This window comes from Colletotrichum scovillei (assembly GCF_011075155.1).
Source record: "Colletotrichum scovillei strain TJNH1 chromosome Unknown Contig00006, whole genome shotgun sequence".
In the NCBI taxonomy this organism is placed as follows: Eukaryota; Fungi; Ascomycota; class Sordariomycetes; order Glomerellales; family Glomerellaceae; genus Colletotrichum; species Colletotrichum scovillei.
The window spans coordinates 6,234,566-6,255,104 of record NW_023336264.1 but is presented as its reverse complement, the minus strand read 5'-3'; the positions used below and the strand labels follow the sequence as shown (position 1 = coordinate 6,255,104).

Sequence of the window (20,539 nt, the reverse complement as noted above, 5' to 3'; positions counted from 1 at the left end):
AAGACGCCAACACTCGCATACCATTGTTATTTGAAGGTTTGGGCAGCCAGATGGAACAAGTACCCTGGCACGTGCCTGGTAAGTTCCTCGCTGTGGGCCGGAATATCCGGCGTTTAGTGTAAGGCCAAGAGCCCCTCCATTGAGATCAACACCCGATCCTAGATGCCGTCAGAAGGTGTCAAGGATCCTACTTCAAAGTCTGGGGACCCCGCAAACTGACGGCAAGATCCACACACTTCGGGTTGATTCAGACGAACAGAGGGGTTAGGAATGCCTAGCTGAGGCTAGCACTCAAGCATAATTTCGACAACGGGATAGCGACGGCCGAGTATTTTCAATGATGCTTGAGTTATGGCAAGTTCAAGGGCATGGATACGCGGGTTAATGCTCCCCGACAGACCTCGGTGGACTTGTTATGAGCTTGTATTATTTGATATTCTCTTAGGACCACAATGTATATATATGGCCCAAATTGCGGCGTCATTTAGCGTTTGTTGATACAAGCCTTTCTGAGCCTTTGTTCGCTAAGTTGGGTGGAGTTGTTCAAGCACTCTCTCCTCATCATGGCTGTTTCAATATCTCAGCTTTCTTTCGAGCACCATCGACAAGCTCTTGGCATTGCCGAATCAGAGCCTCGCATCTCATGGCGGTTCTCTGGCAATGCCGTTGACTGGGAGCAGAGCGCCTACGAATTGGAGATTCTTAAGGGGTCAGACCCCCCAACCATCTACAACTTTAACTCCACTGAGTCTCTCCTTGTTCCATGGCCAGCGGCAGCTTTAGAAACGGCCGAGCAGGCCAGCGTACGAGCTCGAGCCCACGGTAGATCTGGTCAACTGTCCACACCCTGGTCAGATTGGGTCACAGTCGAGACCGGGCTCCTCAACTCTTCAGATTGGGCCGGGGCTGTCCCTGTCGCTGCCGAAAGGGAGACAGAAGTTGAAGCTCCTAAACGTCCAGTCTATTTCAGAAAACCATTCCTTGTCAACGCCAATGTCACTCGTGCACGGCTCTACATTACCGCATTAGGGCTTTACGAAGCAGAGATCAATGGCCGTCGGGTTGGTGACTATGTCCTTGCCCCCGGGTGGCAATCATACAATTACCGGCATGTTTACGATACCTACGACGTCACGAAACTTATTTCCAGCGGAGACAATGCAATTGGTGTTGCAGTTGGTGAGGGATGGTTCTCTGGTAGACTCAGCTATGGTGGCGGTGTCAGAAACAACTATGGAGACACCATCGGCCTTCTCAGTCTTCTAGTCGTCACTCTTGAAGATGGCACCAAGATTATGGTGCCGAGCGACGCGACTTGGAAAGCTAACACTGGTCCACTTATCACTTCCGAGATTTATAACGGCGAACATTACGATTCCACACTTGAGGCAGAGCTGGAGGGATGGTCATCTGCAGGATTTGCCGCCGACGACTGGCTGGCGGTGAGAGAGTTACCCGCACTCAAAGGCGCTTTAGTCCCTCCCGATGGACCTCCTGTCAGACGACTTGAAGAAAGAAAGCCTGAGTCCATCTTCGCATCTCCGTCTGGTAAGACGCTTATCGACTTCGGGCAAAATCTTGTGGGATGGCTGAGACTCACGGTCTCTGGACCTAGCGGAACGAACATCACTCTCCACCATGCCGAAGTTCTTGAAGATGGGGAGCTCGCTCTTAGACCACTTAGAGTTGCCACGGCGGCTGACTCTCTTATTTTGCACGGTAACGGCACACAAACATGGGAGCCACGTTTTACCTTCCATGGTTTCCGTTATGCTCAAGTCGATGGTTGGCCACAGGAAACTCCTCTCACCGCTGACTCCATCACTGCTGTTGTTGTCCACAGCGACATGGAACAAACCGGCTGGTTCGAATGTTCCAATCAACTTCTCAACAAGTTTCATCACAACGTGCGGTGGTCCATGAAGGGGAACTTCTTATCGATCCCCACTGATTGCCCGCAACGTGATGAGCGACTTGGATGGACTGGTGATGCCCACGCCTTTGCACCGACGGCCAACTACTTATACAACGCCGCTGGTTTCTGGAGAGGCTGGCACAAAGACATTTGGTCGGAAATGCAGCGAAACAACTCGATGGTGGTTCCATTCACCATTCCAACGATCCCCCCTGGAGGTCCCGCTACTCCTGCCGCAGTCTGGGGAGATGTAGCTGTCGCGAATCCCTTCAACATTTACCAAGCATTCGGTGATGTTGGTCTTCTCGAAGAGCAATACCTTCAATCTCAAGCCTGGATTGATACGGGCATCAGCCGTAACGACGTTGGCCTCTGGAACCGCAGCTCTTTCCAATTTGCCGACTGGCTTGACCCCAAGGCCCCCTCAGACGCCCCGGGGAACGCCACCACCGCGAAACACCTGGTCGCCGATGCGTATCTAATCCATATGACTGATTTTCTCGCCAACATGTCCGCAGCTTTGGGACGTGACGAAGCGGCAGACCAATATCGAACTCAACGGAAGGATCTTATCTCAGCATTTCACGACGCCTGGATCCAAGATGGTGTCCTCGCAAACCAGACGCAGACTGCGTACGCCATGGCTCTCAACTTCGGTCTGTTCACTAATGAAGAACAGCAATCAGCTGCTGCCGAGAAGCTGAGACAGATAGTTGCAGACAATGACTACCTTGTTGGCACAGGCTTTGCGGGCACTCCGCCCCTTGGATTTGCTCTTAGAGACATTGGCGCCACTGAAGACTTCTATCGCATGCTTCTTCAGACCCGAGTGCCTTCTTGGTTGTATCAGGTGGTTCAAAATGGGACAACCACTTGGGAGAGATGGGACAGTCTTCTCACAAATGGTAGCGTCAATCCTGGCGAGATGACCAGTTTCAACCACTACGCGTTTGGCTCCGTTGCCAACTGGATGCATCAAGTCATTGGTGGCATTGCTCCTGCGGAACCGGGCTGGAAGCGAATCGCTGTTGCCCCTATTCCTGGCGGCAACATTACAAGTGCTGATTCGAAATACATTTCACCTTATGGGGAAGTTAAGGTCCAATGGTGGTTCGAAAATAATGAGGAGGAAAATGCCGTGCATCGTAATGGGTTTCACATGGTCGTCGAAATCCCTCCTAACACAAAGGCTGACATCACGATGCCCAATGGGGGGAAGTCAACTGAAGTGGGTTCTGGATACTATGAGTTCCATGATCCAAGCTATGTTTTAGTCTGATTTTATCCTTCCAAATCCTATTTTTGTCTTCCTGTCAATGAGTTCTCCGGATTTCCCGTTCAATTGTGTTTTGTCTCAGCGGGCGAGTGGTATAATCCTAGGCAACTGAAGCCTGTACCAGTTTGGTGAACCAATGTTCCATGTGCCTCTAACGACCACCAGTATCTCAGTCTCACCTTTAATTGATGTACGAGTTTGACACTGATGTAAAGTAGTAAGTTGCCCGGTCAAAACCGCATCAGCAACTTGTGGCCTAAGCCCATTGAGGAAGAGCTTTCATGAGTATTCGGGCTAGGATTTGGAATAATTCAATAACATGATCGAGCAGCGGTTTTAGACCTCAATGTTTAATGATTTATTGGACCTAACTCGAGACTTCAATGTTCAATCATGGTTGCAGTCATTCAACACTTCTCGTTCTGGAGAGAAATGCCAACGTAAATATGGCGCTGCGCCCCACCAACCCAGTATTCGCGATCGATCCCGAGCCTCTAATCTTGAGCCTCATTCTCTCTGGGCTGGGCTCACTTTCTCAGACTCATATCGGAGTTGAGAGACTCGAAAGCCAACAGAACCCATCTTGACGTGAGTTTGTCTACATGGGAAGATAAGACTCATCGGCGCTGGTTTCAGCGCGCTTCATGGGGTCATAAGACTCGTCGGCACTGGTTTCGGCGCGCTTCATAGGGTCGTAAGACTCGTCTGCGCTCGTCTCTGCCCGCCTCATTGGAAGGTATGATTCGTCGGCGCTGGTCTGGGCCCTCTTCATCGGCAAATAAGACTCGTCGGCACTGGTCTCGGCCCGTATCCTCATGGGGAGGTAGGATTCATCTGCGCTGGTTTGAGCTGTTTACACTTAGCTTATGAAACCAATCTCCAGCCAAACACTACAGCCTATCACCTACGCACCCTGACCTGAATGAGGAATAGCAGGCAATGCAGCAGTGCAAGCCGCCAGTGCCGTTAACAAGACGATCACCTTCATGTTGAAATAAACGTAGACTTTGGCGAGTCAAGAGAATGCTTTAGAATTGTAGTGTGAATCAAAGAACTGGCCTGGAAGAAGAGGAAAGGTCGAGGTGTTCTAGTTGAAATGGTGAACAGCGTTGGAGCTGTCTCTTATGATCGACTCCCCGTGAGACAGATCGGTCACGCTTGAAAATGGTGGAAAGCTTTCGGTTCGTATACAATGCCATCAGGAGCTGGAACCTTGCAAGTTGATCTGCGAGATAAAAGAGGCAGGTGCATTCAGATGAGTCTCGCAACTGACGAATCGTGGTTTCACCAGTCAGAATTGACAAACTGTGGCTTCACTTGTACGACTTCCAAGACTCAATTTGATAGGATAGTCAATGGTGGCAAGAAAGTAAGCTAAATATTGAAGGATCTGTCCAGTCTTCATTGGCATTTGAAGTAACCGTTTAAAGTCATGCTTACGAGCACCTCCGTCGTTGACCTTCCGAATTGAAATTAGTTTCCCGCCCCACAGCCATAGGATTTAGTTGCATAGAGCTTGAAAGGAGACCCAGAGACTTCGTGGTCTTTCAGTCGGCGTTCGAATTCCCAGCCATGCTTTTGACATCGAACCTGCTGCATTCTCCGTGCTCGTCCGCTCAGGTTGAATTTATCCATGCCGAAATTCTAATCTCCCAAGGGTGGAGCAATCAACCTTCATTCAAAGGTTTGTTTCCTAGATTCGGGTACAAAGCGCAATACGAAATGTGTCGTGGTATAAAGAATGTGTTTATTATGTGAAAAGTAGTTTGGCTTCGTCACACCAAATGAGCGCCAGAAACTTGTTTTCCTCGTTGACTTTCCATTGTTCTTGTTTCGAAGGCAAACTTTACATGCAATGCGACGACAGGGGCACACGCAACAGGGTGGTGTATTAGTCTCAGATTGGTTCGTCCGGACTCGAAAAGCGAGCCACTGTCAGACATTGGACTTGGTCAGCGGGGGCTCTTCCGGCTGGGTATAGTGTTTACGCTTGAAGGATTTGGATGCACCGACACATTCGTCCTCTGTCCATTCAAGTCCTCTGTTCCACCTCTGACGGAGGTAAGCTCAAAACGCCATCGCAGATAAGATGACCTTCACTGTACAGACCTTCCAGATCTGGAGGAAAGGATTATCATCAGCGCATGTCCCGCTTAGGTCGTTAGGCGGGATACGCCCACCCACGTCTGTGACGGTGGCGGAGTTTACGGCGCTTTGTGATCCCTCACGAATCCTTCCAGCTTTGATTCGAAGACGCTATCTCGTGGCAATTTGCACCACTCACTCGGCGTCTTCCCCTCGTCTGGTTTCGTCTACCATTTGGCCGTTCGGACGGCTCAATTGTCTCAGTCTCTTTCACCTGTGAATCTCATTCTCTACTATTGTCGAGCCTTTGGCAGACTTCCTATCTACCTCACCTCCAAACGCTATCGAGAATTCAGCTCAAAGATGGGCCGAGATCACAAAGAGTACTCGCCTGTGTACTCTGATGAGAGTCTAGCATCGAGTCGTGAAGCTGTCGAGGCCGCAGTTGCAGCAGCAAATATACGGCACACGTCAAAGCTTGGTAAATTCGGGGTGTGGACTCTCCATGCCGTCTTGATCACCATCTACACCGCAATCTTTGCTGTTTCATTATTGCCCAACAGACCATTTTCGGGAGTGTTTAGTTTGATAGATGGTAAGTTTCACTCTACTGAAATGTCTGCTTTATCCCAGGCCCAGAAACTCACTGTGGTACAGCACCACCAAAGGCTGTCGGCGAGGAGACTCATCTCGAAGTCTTCCCTATTCAAGGCCCGCCACATGGCAAATACACGGGCGAACCAAGACCGGAGGTAGATCAAGCATGGAGGGACTTGCTACAGTGTAGGTCACTGCGGAATCTACGTGGAACAAGCTCGTGTCAGGTACTAATCTGAGTCGCCTACCTTAGACAACAATATCCGAGTTTCCGAGGAATGGGTTCATCGCTGGGGACGGGAGCATGAGGCGGTAAAGCTACCTGATGGCGGGTATCTTGGCATGCTCAGTGTCTTCCACGAATTGCACTGCATTGCAAGTCATCTTCTGCCCATGCCGATTATCTGAGCAGAGTTAACCAGATGCACAGAAGCGTCTCTACCAAACGCTGTCGCCCGACTACTACTTTCCCAATGCAACTAAGCAAGAAATCGCTACGAATCGAGAGCACAACCGTGAGTTTGTCAACGAGACCGCGTAGTCGTCGAACTGGGGATAGTACTAATCGACATCACAGAGCACTGTCTTGAGGTCCTCCGCATGGGTGCAGCCTGCCGTGGTGACATTTCCATCATCACCCACATGTGGACTGACATCGACGCGAAGCCCATCGTGAACCAAACAGCGCCTCACCAGTGTGTTGACTTTGACAAGGTCATGGACTATTCTCGGGACAATACAGTAGACGTGTATCAGGACAACTATATCGTCCACCCGAAGTTCGGTGCGTTCATTACTCCGCAATGATCACAATGTGCGCTCACCATTAGTAGGACCTTCCTTTCCCAAGGGCAACAGCATTAAGCCCTTTAAGGAGCAGGGGATGGGGCACCATCATTAAGGGCGGGGAGGGTAGGCAGTCCCTACACTTGATCAGAAGTCGGATGGACCAGGTATATGGTGTCGCAACTTCTGATTGTAGGTCATGCCATTCAATGCTGCAACAGTTGCCTCTAGCCATCAGATTTGATAAGGCCATTACCTTGAACATTGCATTGTTTTCCGACTTGGATGATAATTAGAAAGCGCCGGAAGAACTCCACATGTGCGTGAATTGACACTTCAGTAAGGCAATGTGGCGATTTTCTAACAAACAAGCGTTCGTGTTGGGTTGTGACATTGGTAGATAAGGTACCTCAGGTACTGAGCTTCCTACCTTAAGGTACCTTACTGTGCCTTACGGAATCGCTTTTGAGGTTCGGGCAGGTAAGGAACCTTTTAGGCTGCCCCACCGAGCAGATGCCCCGATTGGCCTTATCTATTGGCTGCTGACCGACAGTCACGTGAACCCAAAATATCTGAATCGCAAAGCCAGAAGAAAAAAAAGTTTCTCCAGCCCAAGCGTTGCACAGTGATCACCACCCACCGACAATTCTACGCTCAACCCGACCACATCCACCCGATTTCTACGATGCACTTGATGTACACTCTCGATGAGGCGGGCAGCCGTGTCTACACCCTCAAGAAGGTTGTCGACGGCAAGGTCACCAAGTCTGCCCACCCTGCCCGCTTCTCTCCCGATGACAAGTGGTCGCGCCAGCGCGTGACGCTCAAGCGTCGCTTCAACCTTCTGCTTACGCAGCAGAGTAAGTTTTCCGCCTCATACTCGACCGGAAACCAATCTAAATGTATCCTTTCAGAGGCCGAGTAAATATGTCAATCGCACAAGAAGCAATCGAAAAACCATACATCCGGCCACTCGATCCCAGCTCCTTCACGGCACCATGCGCCCGCTGAGAACGACTCATCCACAACAAATGGAACATGAGACATGGTCTGGCACGGAGGGAGGGTCAACGAAGCCCTCGACAATTGTTCAAGGCTCGTGAATACAAGCCCAGGTATACAAAAATCGGCGTTGGGGAAAGGCTTGCATTCAGGGGATCATCGGAGTCTTTTTAACTAGGTCCGTGTTACGATAGATTGCTCTGCAATTCCTACAATCAGAGCGACACTTCCAAAATCCAACCTCGTTTTTTTTTACTTCTTCCCATCCCGTTCGACTCTTTGCGTTGAGCGGCCCTTTTCCTGCCTTTCAAGGGGTCTATCATGGTATCATGCAGAACATATAAACATCAGCTTCCAGCCACCTGCTGCCTCTCATCTCCTCCTACGACCGTTTATGTTTCTTCCCGGACCCAGTCGCACCTTGCCGTTGGCACCAGTTTGGCGATCACCTGTAAGAATGCTCGGGAGGTAATCCTCGTCCATGAGATCTCTCCGCCGGGCACGGCGATTGTCACCCACAGCCCTCTCGTACTCCTTTTGATCTTCCGCGAAAATGAGGTTGGTACCCCAGTTGTTCTTGCCGCCGACGTTCTTGGAAAGTTTGCCGCTGGCTGTGCCAGCTGAAGGCTTGGGAATACTGAAAACATTGCCCCTATTGTTCCACTGGAAGTTGCGCTTCAAGTGGATCTTGAAGGTGCCGTCCTCGTCGGTCGTGCAAGACGTGCGAATTAAAGTGGCCTGTCCACAGCTAGGGCAAAACTGACGGTCCATCTTCTTGCAGACCTGGAAGCACCCGTGGCATCGCAGGACCCACGTCTTGAGTTGAGTGATGCGCGACATGGACGGCGAGAGCAAATTGAGCCCAATTCTCAGAGCGACGTTCTGCATGGCGTAATCGGAGGTAAGGATTCCGACCTTGATGTCAATCGCAGGCGCAGTCGGCTGCGGCAACTTGCTGTCCTTCTCTTTTTGCTTCTTCACATTGGATGGTGTAATCCAACCGTCTTCGGAATCTGACTCCTCCCCTTGAGCCTCATCGGCGCCAGCGACGCTTGTTACAGCTGGCTCGGATGTTGTCTTGTCGTCCACCTCGAGGTTGCTCATATCTTGTGTAATCTGTGCCGTCTCAACGTCCGATGACGAGGCTTCCACTGTCGCGCTCTGCTGAGTTTCGGTTTGTGTCTTCTCGGCGCTCTGTTCAATTGAAGTGTCCTCCTGGACTTGCGCGGGCCCCGCCACTTCATCGGTCTCGGTCGCGGGCTTTCCCTGCGACTCAGTTTCGGCCTCGGCTTCTGGTACCGGCGTCTCGGCCCCGGGTGCCTTGTCGTTCGAAGACCGCGCACCCGGCTGTTTCCTCAGATTCTGGTCGCCTCCAGTCTTCTCAAGCTCGAGTTCGTAGGTCAAGGCAAGCAAGTGCAAATCAGGTCTGCTGAGAACCTCGAGATCACCAGACCGGCGCGCAAAATCGGACACGAATTTGATGCTGTCGGGGCGGGGGTTGCGAAGCTTGACGAAAGGCATGAGGGTAGTCTGAACTCGAGTGCGGGTGCTGACATCGCGAATTTCGTCGACAATGGAGGGTAGCATGTAGAGCTCATCGGCCTGTGCGAGTAGAGTGCTGACAGGAGGGTCGTTCTTGATCAATGGGCCGGTATCCAGAACAAGGGCGTGGATGGGTTTGCGCTCCTCGGCAGCGGTTGGGCTTGCGACCGCCGGGGCGGCCATGGCATCGGTGGACATGATGGCTCGTCGACTTTTGGTCTGTGGTGGGATTTTTATGCGCCGAAAACCGGCGAAGAACGAGCTTTCGAAGCAGGCAAATCGAGAGTGTCGAGGCAGCAGGCAGTGAGTGCGGTGAATGATTTTGAACGGAATGGGAAATTTCTCTATTATCGCGGGGTTGTGGTGGGGTGTAGTTTTTTTCTTCGATAAGACAGCCGCCCAGGCCATCCCTCCCTTTTGGCTCGGTCAAGCCCCGCACCGCCACCCGGCCAGACCTTGACCGCCTCGCCTCACCGAGGATCCCTGACTGCACTGTCGGTGTAGCGCATCCAAATCCGGATAGAGCGTGAAGCATTCATCTGGTCATTCAGTCAAATCACACACTGTGTCTTATGTCGTTATCATAATTGACCAGGCTCTTTTGACTCACTTTTGCAGGAGGTTGTGATAAAATAGGCGCCACGGATTAGTATAGACTACCTTCACTACATGTACCTAGACTGTTTTGTCGAGAATCAACAGAGAGACTTACATTCTCTGTGAAGCACATAGTACGGAGTTACCAGGCAATCGAGGCAGCGGTTGACCGCCGTTAGACGCTAGAGGGGGCTCCATGTCTACGACATATTCGAAGGATAACAGAAGCCAGATTCCATGTGACAAAGAGAAGCTGCGGTGAAGCGCTCATACTCATAGAGGACAAGAGGGTCTCGGCTCTCGGCAATACCAAGCTTCTCTCTCCATGAGGCAACCCACCACAACAATGAACTGACCTTGGTCAAATGTTCTTTGGAGTCTGGTATGCCTTCAAAAAGAGCCTTCAGTATTGGTCCTAATGCGATTGCGTGCGAAATGCAGAAACGGCGTATTCTGGAGGTTACCCAAGCGCGGCTTTCGGTGCCGGCAATCGGTGTTCTTCTCAAAGCCGACAGCCGGGGTGCTGCCTCTTACATGCTTTTCAGCCTCTATGAAATGCACATATTCAGATTGTGTCGCGTGACTGTAAAGGCGCCTCTACAGCTGTGGCTAGTTTCAAGGACTGCTTCTCGACGCTCGAGCTATAATTGAGCGTTCAGTCTCGTTCGCAAATGTCTTACAGATCCAAGTTCATCTAGGCCCTTAGGTTGCCGACAGCCGCTCCTTGTGCCGGAGTGGTGTTGTGTGGATGGTTCCCCAAATGACGGTGATCTCTTCACCGTTGTTTTGGCATAACCCATGGACAAGGGACAGTTTTGCAGGAGACTCACTTTTGCCTGCTAAAGTCAAGATATTCCGAGCTCGACCTATCGTTGAATTTGTTGGGTCAGCTTGAGTGGAATCGCTGCATGGCTTTTACGTCTCACAGACTCTCAAGGTCTCTTAGGGTATTTGTGGCGTTGGGTGTTCTAGAAACAAAGTTCCTCGCCCTAACATCCCTCCCACCGGAGAGATTTTCGGGGAGCTACGTTGGCAATTTGGCAGTAGAAGGGGAGCACACCCCACTGATTATTGCCCAGCAATGATGGATCGGCTTGCTCAGCTGAGCTCGCCTGAAAGCTCCGATACCAAGGAACTAATGTCACCTCCCAAGGCTCCCCAGGTCTCAGAGACACCCCCGAAAGGGCCCGGTTACGGCTATGACTTGTGCCAGGAACGTACATGGAATAGAGTGTAGGTATTGTCGCCTGAGAGGGACCGTTGCCGGGGATTGAGGATTGAGCAGTGAGAACAAGTGTGGTGCCGAGAGACACATGCACAGTTCACAGTTCGGTCACGGAGCGCCTCCCAGAGCCAATCTCCTCCGTCTCCTTCTCTCTTCCCACGCATTCCCCGTCCTCCGTATCCCCCAACTGACTGCCAATCCTCACACTCTGCCCTACCTTACGTCAAGTGAGCTGCACAGTCACGCACAGTGTGATTGTTCCCCGGATTTCTCCTGCATAATCACCTAGTCACAGCTCGGAACGAATACAGTAGCTAAGTAGACACGCTGCCGGCTGCGCGCACGCATTCAAAGAGACCCACGCCGATTGTTCTCCGGAATGGGCAACCCATGAGCCCTAGACTGAGCCTCATCTGTCTCTCCATGTCTATTGTACGCGCCGCCGAGTTCCGGTGAGTAACGAGGGCGCGCGCCTATCGAGGTAATTGGGAGAATGGCAGACCTGTACGGGAGCAACACCATCGGCAACAGCAGCGTCAACAATAACAATAGCGACAACCTTGGACATCACCTCCGACCCGACAGACCACCGACAGCCGCTGCCACCACCGCCGCCGCCTCAACGACGGCAAACACAACCGCAGACCTGGCCGCCGCCGCAGCTACCACCGTGACAGCATCAGCCGCAGCCTCGTCCGTGTCTCCGAAACCGACAAAGCGGTCCTCGGCGACGACATGTGTCACCTGCCGGGCCCGTAAGGTCCGCTGCGACGGCCGACGCGACATTTGCAGCAACTGCGAACGCCTCGGTTTCTCTTGTACTTACGAAGACCCATCTTCCGATGCTAATGGTGTTGCTGCCGCTCCCACCTTTCCCTTACCAAGACGCCGTGTCCGACAAGCATGCCAGAGCTGTCACTCACGTAAAGCTCGGTGTAGTGGTCACACACCGGCTTGTGACCGATGTCGTACCCAAGGCATCGAGTGCGTCTACAGAGCTTCCAAGCGCACCCGGCTGAGCGTCAATCCCCCGGGTCTCGTCGACCAAGTAGTCAGATCACCGACTTCGTCGAACTCGGCACCGGCTACCAACCGTGACACTCGAAACCGTCGGTCATTGTCCAGGGATGATGTGGCACACGATTCCGATGCCGCCATGGCCGATGCCATGGCGTCCAACACCCCCAGCACCTTTAATCATGATCTGTAGGCTCACTCTTACTGTCCTTACTCACTCTCGTACCTCGTCCACTGACTGAATTCAGCTCGGCACCTGATCCTCAGTTCGAGTCTCTGATCAGTCGAGCTCTGGACAATTTCTTTCGCCATGTTCATCACATTCCCATGTTGTCTTTCCTTCACCGGGCCTCTCTCATGCAGCGGCATAATGTTGGCGGTTTAGACCGACCGCTGCTGTTGGCTCTAATTGGCATCACGAGCATGCTCACTGACCTTGGGCCGGGAACGCGAGAGTATGGCGAGAAATGTATTGATGAGTCTGAGGGTCTCATCTTGAAGGGCCTCGAGAATGCGTCAACGATCAAAGTGCAAACCCTTGCTCTCATAATCAAGTATCGGATCTTGACACGACGCTTTTCGAGCGCTTTTATGCTTGCTGCTACCGCGGCCAGATTCGCTACGGCTCTTCGACTCAACTACGACAACCCAGATCTGTGCTTCCTCGCCCAGGAATCAAGACGCCGTCTCATGTGGGCATTATTCATGATTGACCAAGGCATGGCTGGAGGATACCGCGATCTAACCCTGTGGACGCCCGAGACGATTCACATTTCGCTCCCTTGCAACGAGAGAGACTTCGAGTTCGATCTTGCGCCGCCATCGCTACGACCGCTGGTCCCTAGTCCCGATGAGTCCGAGAATGACGATATTGGCAGCTTAGCATTACATGTGCGCATTCTCTGGCTCCGCGGCAGAATCCTCAAGTTCGCCAAGCGAGCCTCAAATTGTTCCAACGACGACCTTGGCCGCCTTCAGGAGCAACTCCAGTCGTTTGCAAAGGAGCTCTCAGACTTTGCTGAGCGCTTGCCTGTGTCGTTCCGCTGGTCTGACAACAGCCTGCGGTTGAGAGCATATTCTCCACGCCTTTGCGTCTTCATCATGATTCATGTCTGGTTGCGGCAGTGCAACTGTGATCTCTTCAGGATAGGACTTGTTGGGCTTCGCGATTCTTTGACTCGATCAGCTGCTGAACGGCTGGGACCAGAGTTCATCGCTGGTTGTCAGCGCCAGTGCTACGAGCATGCGATGGAAATGTCAAATATGTTCACCTCCATCAGAGCGCTGGACCATTACCCCGTTGCGGACCTCGATATGCCGGTGTGCGCATATCAGTGTATCCGTATGCTTTACTACATCTACCATTTGAACGCGGAAGAGTACGGTCTCACGCCAGAGATCCTTCGTAAAAAGGCTTCGGTTTGTCTCGAGGTGACCAAGGGCTGTTGCTCTGGAACAGCTGCAGTCTCAATTGTTAGTAACACGAGCGCTTTTGTCTCACCAAGGAGTTTACTGATCAGTGATCACAGCAAGCCGATCTTCAACGACTCATGGACCACGGTCTCTCGATACAGGCTACCCCTAGTCGGCTGCTTAGTGAAGAGCCCCAGGACGAGAGAAATGGCAACGGTGCCAAGCGCATTCGCCTTGCTCGCGCGAAGCAGGTGCAGTTGGCGGACGACCCAGACAGAGGCGCGCCGGCGGCCGACGAGCTCACCAATCGACCATTTGGCATTGGTGCTTGGGAAGATATACAGGTTCCCGAATCCAACAAGCCAGACGAGCAGGCGCCTGTGCCACCACAGCCCACTGCGCTCGGCTCACTGGAAGTCAATAATGCATTCGAGGGAGCACTTGACAGTCTTGATTTCAACATGGAACCCATGGGGCTGGATTCTTTGGCATGGTTCTCAAATGAGTGGGCACAAGGCGATTTCCAAGGCGAGTTCTAGTGCCGGAGAGGTACACGGGGATGTACACCGAAATCCATGGGCCCTGGAGCAAACTCTAAAGAGATATTTGATGCATACGATTGGCCATTGTATAAACACTTCAAGCTTTATCAACTATATTGGCCAAACCTCCTTTGACCAGAACCCTGAAATCAGACGTTGACCCATCTTATCCCGCCGGCGTGTGGACCATTTCCTCACCGTCCGAGGACACAGACGTTATTAACTTATCAAGAAGCTTGAAGCTTTCCGGGTGTGCGGCAACATTCTTGGTATCTCCGCGAGCCAGACTTGTCCAGTGGCGGCTAACAGTCCAAGCATATGCAACGTTGCCACAGCTTGGTTGAAAGTGAGAATGCTCGGTACGGCCAGCATGCATTTGAGATAGTGCATTGCAGAAACCATTCACAGTCCTAGAAACTAGTGAGTGCTGGTTACTGAAGGTGACCTTCTAAGTGAGACGATGTGACCATGGATATCGCGTGGCTTGAAGGTACCGGGACATGGGTTTACGAGCATTGAGAAATGAATGAGCTCGAGAATATTGGGTGTCAATTGAAAGCAAGTGCAAGCGCTATATACCCTGCCGTGACAATCTAAGAAGCCCCAAGGCCACATTTCCAGCCAAACAGTTGCGTAATTCACCGCCTCTTGATGTTGATGTCGAGTGCCAGAGGCTTCCTCAGGAATCCCTCGTTGGTCTCCATAATCTCTTGTCTCAGCTCAACTTTGTACCTCCTAGCCCACGTCGCGACAATGAGCTTCATCTCCATCTCGGCCACGTTCCTTCCAACGCATGCCCTGGGTCCGGTGCTGAACGGGATGAAGGCATTTTTCTGCCTCGCCGTAAGCGACTCCCATCTCTCGGGGCGGAAATCGTCAGCATCCGGTCCCCAAATCTCCTTGGAGTGGTGCATGGTGTAGGAAGGAACGCTAAGAACGGTGCCGGGAGGGAAGAAGTGGCCGCGAATGGTGACGCCGGGTGAGTTTTCGGGGATTTGGCGTGGTAGACCGATGCCAGAGGTGGAGTGGAAGCGGAGCGTCTCGTCAATGACCATGGCGAGGTAGGGAAGATCCTTGATCATCTCGTAGGTCGGAACATCGACGGTGGGGGCGATGGCCTCGTCGAGTTCCTTTTGCAGCTTCTCCAACACGCCAGGGGTTCTTGCAGCGTGGTATAGAAGCGCGCAAGAAGAGTTGGAAGTCGTGTCGCTACCGGCAATCAGCTGCGTCAAGGCCTCGGCAGTAAGCTCCTCTCTGCCCAGAGGCTCTCCCTTGTCGTCACGTCCCTCCATCAGTCGCGCAAGCAGATCCAGTCTGTCGATATCGGGCGGGTTGTCCAGTCTAGCCTTGACACGCGCGATAGCCATGCCCGCGAGATTCTGCACGGCCTCCAAGCCTTGGCTGAAGAAGGGATCCGGAATGTACTTTGCCCAGGGCTTCAGGTCGGGGAGAATTCCAAGAGTGGCAGAAACCTCGCCTCTCCGGTTCAGAATTTCAATGGCGGGTGCGTAGATGGGCGGGCTGTTAGGGGATTCGCGAACCTCGGCAATATCAGCACCGGATGCAAGCATGCCAAACGGCGCGCCGAAGGCCAAATCGCCAATAATGTCAAATGCCAGGTAGTTGAACCATTTCAAGCAGTCAATGGTGGCGCCAGCTGGGTTGTTCTTGGCGAGCTCATCCCACTTTTGGACGAAGAGGACCAGGTTCTCGTGCATATACGGCTCGAATTGGCCAATTGACTTGACGGAAAAGGTGTGCGACACAATCTTGCGCTTGCGTGAATGCTCATGACGGTCTCTGGTGTTAAAGAGTCCTCTCCGAATGGAGACAAAGGCGTCGTAAAAGTCTCTGGTGCGGGGTCAGTATGTCTTGAGTCAAACATTGAATGGTCTTGGCTCTGGGGACTTGAGCTCGAAGCCCACCGGCAAAGGAGAGCGCATAGCCCATTTTTGAGTGAGTGTGAACACTTACGACTTGAGAAAGCCGTTGCCGTGACCATAGATGGCCTGAATGGCCTCATCGTCGGCAATGCTCACATGGTTGGGCTGGATGCGAACCACGGGCCCCATCTTCTTGTGGATCTCATCGACGGTTTGGTATCGCGTGCCACGCCGGACGACGGAGAGCAGCCACAGATTGGTGAATTGTGCTGGGAACGGTGCCGGAATCCCACGAAGGGAACCGAATGTGACGAAGAAAGGGTAGAGGTAGTATACAACTACGCCTACGACCACCAGGGCCGGTGCCCAAGGCGTGATGAGAAGCTCTAAGATGGCCATAGTCAAGCTTCTCTAGTCATGAATGAAGCTGGTCCACCTTTTCCAAGATTCGGAGAAGGGAGGTCGAGAGGAGCTGATATTTGAGTAAAAAGGGTCCCAATGGACTTCGAAGTAGGTTTAGAGTTCCACGGGAATAATCAGAAAGTTGTCGACATGTGGACGCCGGGGGCCCTTCTTGTACTTGTTCTCTCGTGAGTGTGGGTGTGGGTGTGTGTGAGAGAGTATCCGTTCCAAGGTGCTAAGGTTAGTTACGTCTCCCAAAACACAAGCAGCAGCCATTTAAAAAAAGATGATAACAAACCGAGACACCCGTGACGCTACGCTGTGCGTTAAGCTTTCTTTGGGACCCTGTCCTGGTGGATATCGCGGGGCGCGGAGAACCGACACGCCTCTCCCCCCGTCCAAATCCTTTGGCTAAGACCAGACGACGCCCCCTTTGACACAGCCATCCCGCAACGAGAGCCCTAATCCCCCCCGCGAGTCCCCGCACGGCACTGAGTACGGCAATCACGGTCGAGACGGCAGTCAAAGTCGGGATCGCGAGTCGGGGCTCTGACACGGGGGATGCCCATCCTTTCCGGTCAAACGCCCCGCTGGCATAACCCACAGGTGGATGTGCTCGGCCTCACAAAACGGCTTGGCCGCACGTCATACGCCTCCGAGATTTGCGTTGCCTCGGGTTTAAACACGGAGCTCTGTTCATCGCGAGCCATACCGAGGCATGCAAAAGAAGACGTGCTTGAGTCAAAAAAGTACTGCCTAAATTGTACGACCACTCCCTATATACCATGTATGTGTGCCAGAACAAGGTCCTTGTCCAAGGTGCCTTTACCATCCGGCCCTATGGGATTTTCCAATGTCCACCAAACGCCAGAGAGAATGCAATATACATGTATACTTTAAGTGTACGGCTAAATGATGTGATAATGAAGGAAGCATGAGTCCAGTAAACCGCTACCTGAATGCCAGCCGTCCTCTCGCGCTTCTACCGCAGCTTACGTCGAGGTACTTTATATGAATAGTGTCAAAATGGCCAGGAAAAAAACGCTCATCTAAGCATATACGATAAATCTGGCAGCTCACGCACAAATTGCTGCACAAAATCGTAACCCTCGGTGCTCGTCTTGGGCGGTTGCGCCGTGGACGGCGTCTGGAAGCCCGTTGTGCGTGGGGTTTCAGCAGGCCCTCCCGCAGATACGCCGGTAATACCAGACATCAATGGGTCCGGCGGGTCGTCGAGGGTGGCTGCGATAGAGATATTTGCTGGTCGCTTAACTGTAGACGCTGGCCTGAATGTGTATGTATTCGCAGATTCTGACGGGCTGAGAGGACCGTCTTGGCTTTGGGGTACACCTGCTGCCGCAGATATTGTGGAGGCGGGGGCGGGGCTGCTGATGACATTGCCAATATCCCACAGTCCTGATTTGTTACGGGAATCGTTTTCTTTGTTATTCCCGGTGCGGAGTGCATCGGCTCCCGGGTGGCTGCTAGTCAGGAAGGCATCGGGAGGCGGCTTGCTCGTGACTTCGGCTAGCGGGTTGGTCGAGAATGAATCCCAACTAGTCTTGGGAAGGGAAGTGGAATCCGTTGCTTCAGCCGTCGTTGGAGAAACCATGTCTCCCCATTCATCGTCATCCGCATCTGCATCCGCATCCGCACCCTCAACCTCCTTCAAGCTCGTAGCGCTGAGCGCTGGTGGAGGTGTCGGCGCGATCGGCTTGATGAACGCCGGGAGGGACGCATGTGACTTTGGCGCGTTGTCAAACCCAGTGAAGGCCAGAGGTAGTGGTATACCTGTAGCCTGAGGCTTTTGCATCGTCGTTCCCGATGGTGGTTTTATATCCCCTGGCCCGCTGCTCCAGCCAAACGTCGCCAGACCCTCCCAATTGTCGTTGCTTTGTCCCATGGCTGGCGTGCTCCCCGTAGAGCCAGGGAGAACAGGAGCTGCTGATAGCGAGGGTAGGCCGCTTATTGAATGTGTTGGACGGTGGATGGACGCTTTCCGCTTTGCCTTACGGCCGAATACTCTGTCGAGGTCGACCGGAGATGCTGCTGTTGTCGCGTCCCAGCCGAAGCTTTTGCCGCCCGCATTTCGTGCCAGTCCTCCTCGGAAAGGTCGTCCGCCGAATGAATCTTCCTCTATCCAACGACGAACAGTTTTCAACGTTTCTTGTCGGAGAGTGGAATTTGTCCAGTTGATTCGGACATAATTGTCGTCGTCTCCCGCATTGTGCTTGCGCAAAGACTCGTGGCGGGACAACCGATACCACATCTTGCGCTCGGAGATGCTCACGAAGCTGTCGTGTATAACTCGATCCGGCACATCTTCGGGTGAAACCGATTCATCCAAGGAGACATCTGGCAGGAGAAGTTCGAGATGTTGAAGGTCAACCCTGAAGGGCTCGTGGTCTGGGCGTGTTGGCTTGTCAATCTTGAGAGTCTCCTCTTCAGCGTTGCTCCCTTGATCGAGTGATTCCTTTGCAGTCGGCTCCAGCGTGTCGCGAGATTCCGTTTCCTCCTGATCCTCTTCTGCTAGGTCGTCTTTGGTAGTTCCCTGGCAGGGTAAATCTCCTGAGCCAATATCGGGCCCTCGGCTTACGCTACGGCGTAATGAAGGCGCCCTCTCGGGAGAATCTGTGCTTCGCTTGGCAATGCCGTCATACATCTCAACGAGCTCCAGAACCTTGCCAGAGGCTTTCCTCTGCGCAGGTTTCGGTAGTGCATTGTCTTCGATAGAGGTTATAGGAGAGTCAGCGTGTCTCGCGCCTGTCTGTTCGTCGTGTTCGTCGTCGTTGTCAGACGAGGCTGAGACCGAGGCTGATGAATGAGCGACATCGTGATCGTGCTTTGGAGTAGTAGGGAATCGATCGAAAATCGGAGTATCGCTGAACTGTAGGTATTCTTGTGAGGGGTCGGCAAGAGGTTCGGCGAATTGTGTAGTTATTGGCGCATGGGCAATGAATTCCTTTTCAAACGCATTGGGAGTATTCGTTAAGCCCAGACCAATCTGCGCTTGCTCGAGCACAAGCGGCGGGACGTCTGGTATCTGGGGAAGATCGGCCAAGGGTTCGGGGTCGTCTCTTGTATAGGTCGATACGTGGTTTGCCCAGGGGTCGGGTGAAGGCTGGCCGGGGGAAGCGCTGTGAGGGGCGGTGTTGGGAGTAATGGGAGGTCTCAGTCCCGGCGAGGGTGATCGGCTTCGAGGCCACCTGGGTGTGCTGCTCTTCCTTCTAGGCCTGGGCTCATAGCTCGGTGTCAGACCTTCGATTGGCGTGGCATCGTTGCCCCAAGTCCACGGAGATGCATTCGTAGCCTGTCCGGGGTCAGGGGATGCCCAATCGCCAAAGGCATCGTCGTTGAGCCAGGCTGACTGGCTGGAAGGTAGATTCAGGTTGCTCGGGGTGGAGAGGAAGGCGGGTGGTGGAGGTTCGATGATGGTCTTGGAGGGACTGGTAGAAGGCGCATTTGTATTGTCGGTAGATGCCCACGGGGAGCCCCATGGATCGTCCATTGTGCGACACTACAATTCATGATGTTGAGGAGGTCAATTTGAGGAAGTGTGCGGTCTTCCGCGAGTGAGGATGTTGCGATTGAGGGGCAGGCTAGATAGCCATGTTGTTGTCTCTTGGATTCGCGAGCCGCGACTCGGTTGGTCGCAGAGCGATTCCCCAAGCTGTGCAACAGGAACAGAAGCGAAACTGGAACAAAGAGGAAGTTCCCAAAGAGTGTGAAGCGGATGGCGTTGTCTCAATGAGTGGACGCGCTAGTGTTAATGAAGAACTCGACCGTAAAAAACAAGCTTCGCGAATTGAACTGTTCAAGGTATGGACGGAAAAAAGGGAACGGAGATTGCGAGATTTGGGATGGGAGATCAGACTGCCCAGGGAATGGAAGGTAAGGGACGGACTGATTGTCGCAGACACGGAGATGGAGACCCAGAACCAAGTCCAGAACCAGAAATGGCATCCAGTTGCCAGACGACCTGACCCGTCGTGGATTCCGGACGTGTCGGAGAGTGTCTGTGCGCGACCAGGAGTCCCTTCAACTTCAACTCACTGCGTGTCCGGGATTGGAGCTTGGCGTTCTACCGGTGGATCCCACGGTTCCAGCCGCGTCCCTTCACCCCTTCCCTTCAACTTCATTACCTAAGCACGCTAAGTAAGGGTGCGGGTTGCACGCACTCCGTTCGATGACCCGACGTTTAGCCACAATCAAGTATCGATAAGCATATGTACGATAAGATAAGATAAGCAGCTAGAG

General features: G+C 52.8%; 8 protein-coding genes across 8 annotated transcripts; 4 read left to right on the top strand and 4 right to left on the bottom strand.

Moving 5' to 3' along the window:
* Nucleotides 1–563: 563 nt before the first annotated feature.
* HER10_EVM0008614 (uncharacterized protein) lies at nt 564–3,194 on the top strand (the record flags this gene model as incomplete). Its single annotated transcript, XM_035478129.1, has 1 exon — nt 564–3,194. One exon carries the CDS (start codon nt 564–566, stop codon nt 3,192–3,194), a length of 2,631 nt encoding a protein of 876 aa, XP_035333019.1.
* A 393-nt stretch (nt 3,195–3,587) lies between these two features.
* Nucleotides 3,588–4,296, bottom strand: HER10_EVM0005174 (uncharacterized protein). The gene is made up of 2 exons (XM_035474797.1): nt 4,104–4,296; nt 3,588–4,040 (listed from the first exon to the last, which is right to left on the bottom strand). The coding sequence occupies exons 1-2, from the start codon at nt 4,177–4,179 to the stop codon at nt 3,790–3,792; spliced, it is 327 nt and encodes a 108-aa protein (XP_035332591.1). The 5' UTR covers nt 4,180–4,296; the 3' UTR covers nt 3,588–3,789.
* Nucleotides 4,297–5,256: 960 nt separating this feature from the next.
* On the top strand, nt 5,257–6,774 carry HER10_EVM0001884 (uncharacterized protein; the record flags this gene model as incomplete). Its single annotated transcript, XM_035471618.1, has 6 exons — nt 5,257–5,871; nt 5,934–6,059; nt 6,127–6,248; nt 6,304–6,388; nt 6,451–6,657; nt 6,707–6,774. Exons 1-6 carry the CDS (start codon nt 5,640–5,642, stop codon nt 6,772–6,774), a joined length of 840 nt encoding a protein of 279 aa, XP_035332219.1. The 5' UTR covers nt 5,257–5,639.
* Nucleotides 6,775–7,276: 502 nt separating this feature from the next.
* On the top strand, nt 7,277–7,902 carry HER10_EVM0000941 (H/ACA ribonucleoprotein complex subunit 3). Its single transcript, XM_035470706.1, has 2 exons — nt 7,277–7,519; nt 7,574–7,902. Exons 1-2 carry the CDS (start codon nt 7,345–7,347, stop codon nt 7,582–7,584), a joined length of 186 nt encoding a protein of 61 aa, XP_035332101.1. The 5' UTR covers nt 7,277–7,344; the 3' UTR covers nt 7,585–7,902.
* Nucleotides 7,903–8,033: 131 nt separating this feature from the next.
* On the bottom strand, nt 8,034–9,566 carry HER10_EVM0005238 (uncharacterized protein; the record flags this gene model as incomplete). Its single annotated transcript, XM_035474860.1, has 1 exon — nt 8,034–9,566. The coding sequence occupies exon 1, from the start codon at nt 9,399–9,401 to the stop codon at nt 8,034–8,036; it is 1,368 nt and encodes a 455-aa protein (XP_035332596.1). The 5' UTR covers nt 9,402–9,566.
* Nucleotides 9,567–11,217: 1,651 nt separating this feature from the next.
* On the top strand, nt 11,218–14,100 carry HER10_EVM0011922 (uncharacterized protein). Its single transcript, XM_035481334.1, has 3 exons — nt 11,218–12,231; nt 12,291–13,515; nt 13,572–14,100. The coding sequence occupies exons 1-3, from the start codon at nt 11,519–11,521 to the stop codon at nt 13,992–13,994; spliced, it is 2,361 nt and encodes a 786-aa protein (XP_035333435.1). The 5' UTR covers nt 11,218–11,518; the 3' UTR covers nt 13,995–14,100.
* A 535-nt stretch (nt 14,101–14,635) lies between these two features.
* HER10_EVM0013235 (cytochrome P450) lies at nt 14,636–16,514 on the bottom strand (the record flags this gene model as incomplete). The annotated part of the gene is made up of 2 exons (XM_035482599.1): nt 15,972–16,514; nt 14,636–15,848 (listed from the first exon to the last, which is right to left on the bottom strand). Exons 1-2 carry the CDS (start codon nt 16,277–16,279, stop codon nt 14,636–14,638), a joined length of 1,521 nt encoding a protein of 506 aa, XP_035333603.1. The 5' UTR covers nt 16,280–16,514.
* Nucleotides 16,515–17,051: 537 nt separating this feature from the next.
* Nucleotides 17,052–20,218, bottom strand: HER10_EVM0010955 (uncharacterized protein). Its single transcript, XM_035480399.1, has one exon. It carries the CDS (start codon nt 19,788–19,790, stop codon nt 17,328–17,330), a length of 2,463 nt encoding a protein of 820 aa, XP_035333311.1. The 5' UTR covers nt 19,791–20,218; the 3' UTR covers nt 17,052–17,327.
* Nucleotides 20,219–20,539: the final 321 nt, after the last annotated feature.

Coding starts and splice junctions, on each gene's coding strand:
- HER10_EVM0005174 (XM_035474797.1), bottom strand. CDS start 4,179: ATGAAGGTGATCGTCTTGTTAACGGCACTGGCGGCTTGCACTGCTGCA. Junction 4,041..4,103: donor TATTCCTCATTCAGGTCAGG/GTGCGTAGGTGA, acceptor AAGTGTAAACAG/CTCAAACCAGCGCAGATGAA.
- HER10_EVM0000941 (XM_035470706.1), top strand. CDS start 7,345: ATGCACTTGATGTACACTCTCGATGAGGCGGGCAGCCGTGTCTACACC.
- HER10_EVM0011922 (XM_035481334.1), top strand. CDS start 11,519: ATGGCAGACCTGTACGGGAGCAACACCATCGGCAACAGCAGCGTCAAC. Junction 12,232..12,290: donor AGCACCTTTAATCATGATCT/GTAGGCTCACTC, acceptor GACTGAATTCAG/CTCGGCACCTGATCCTCAGT. Junction 13,516..13,571: donor GAACAGCTGCAGTCTCAATT/GTTAGTAACACG, acceptor CAGTGATCACAG/CAAGCCGATCTTCAACGACT.
- HER10_EVM0010955 (XM_035480399.1), bottom strand. CDS start 19,790: ATGGACGATCCATGGGGCTCCCCGTGGGCATCTACCGACAATACAAAT.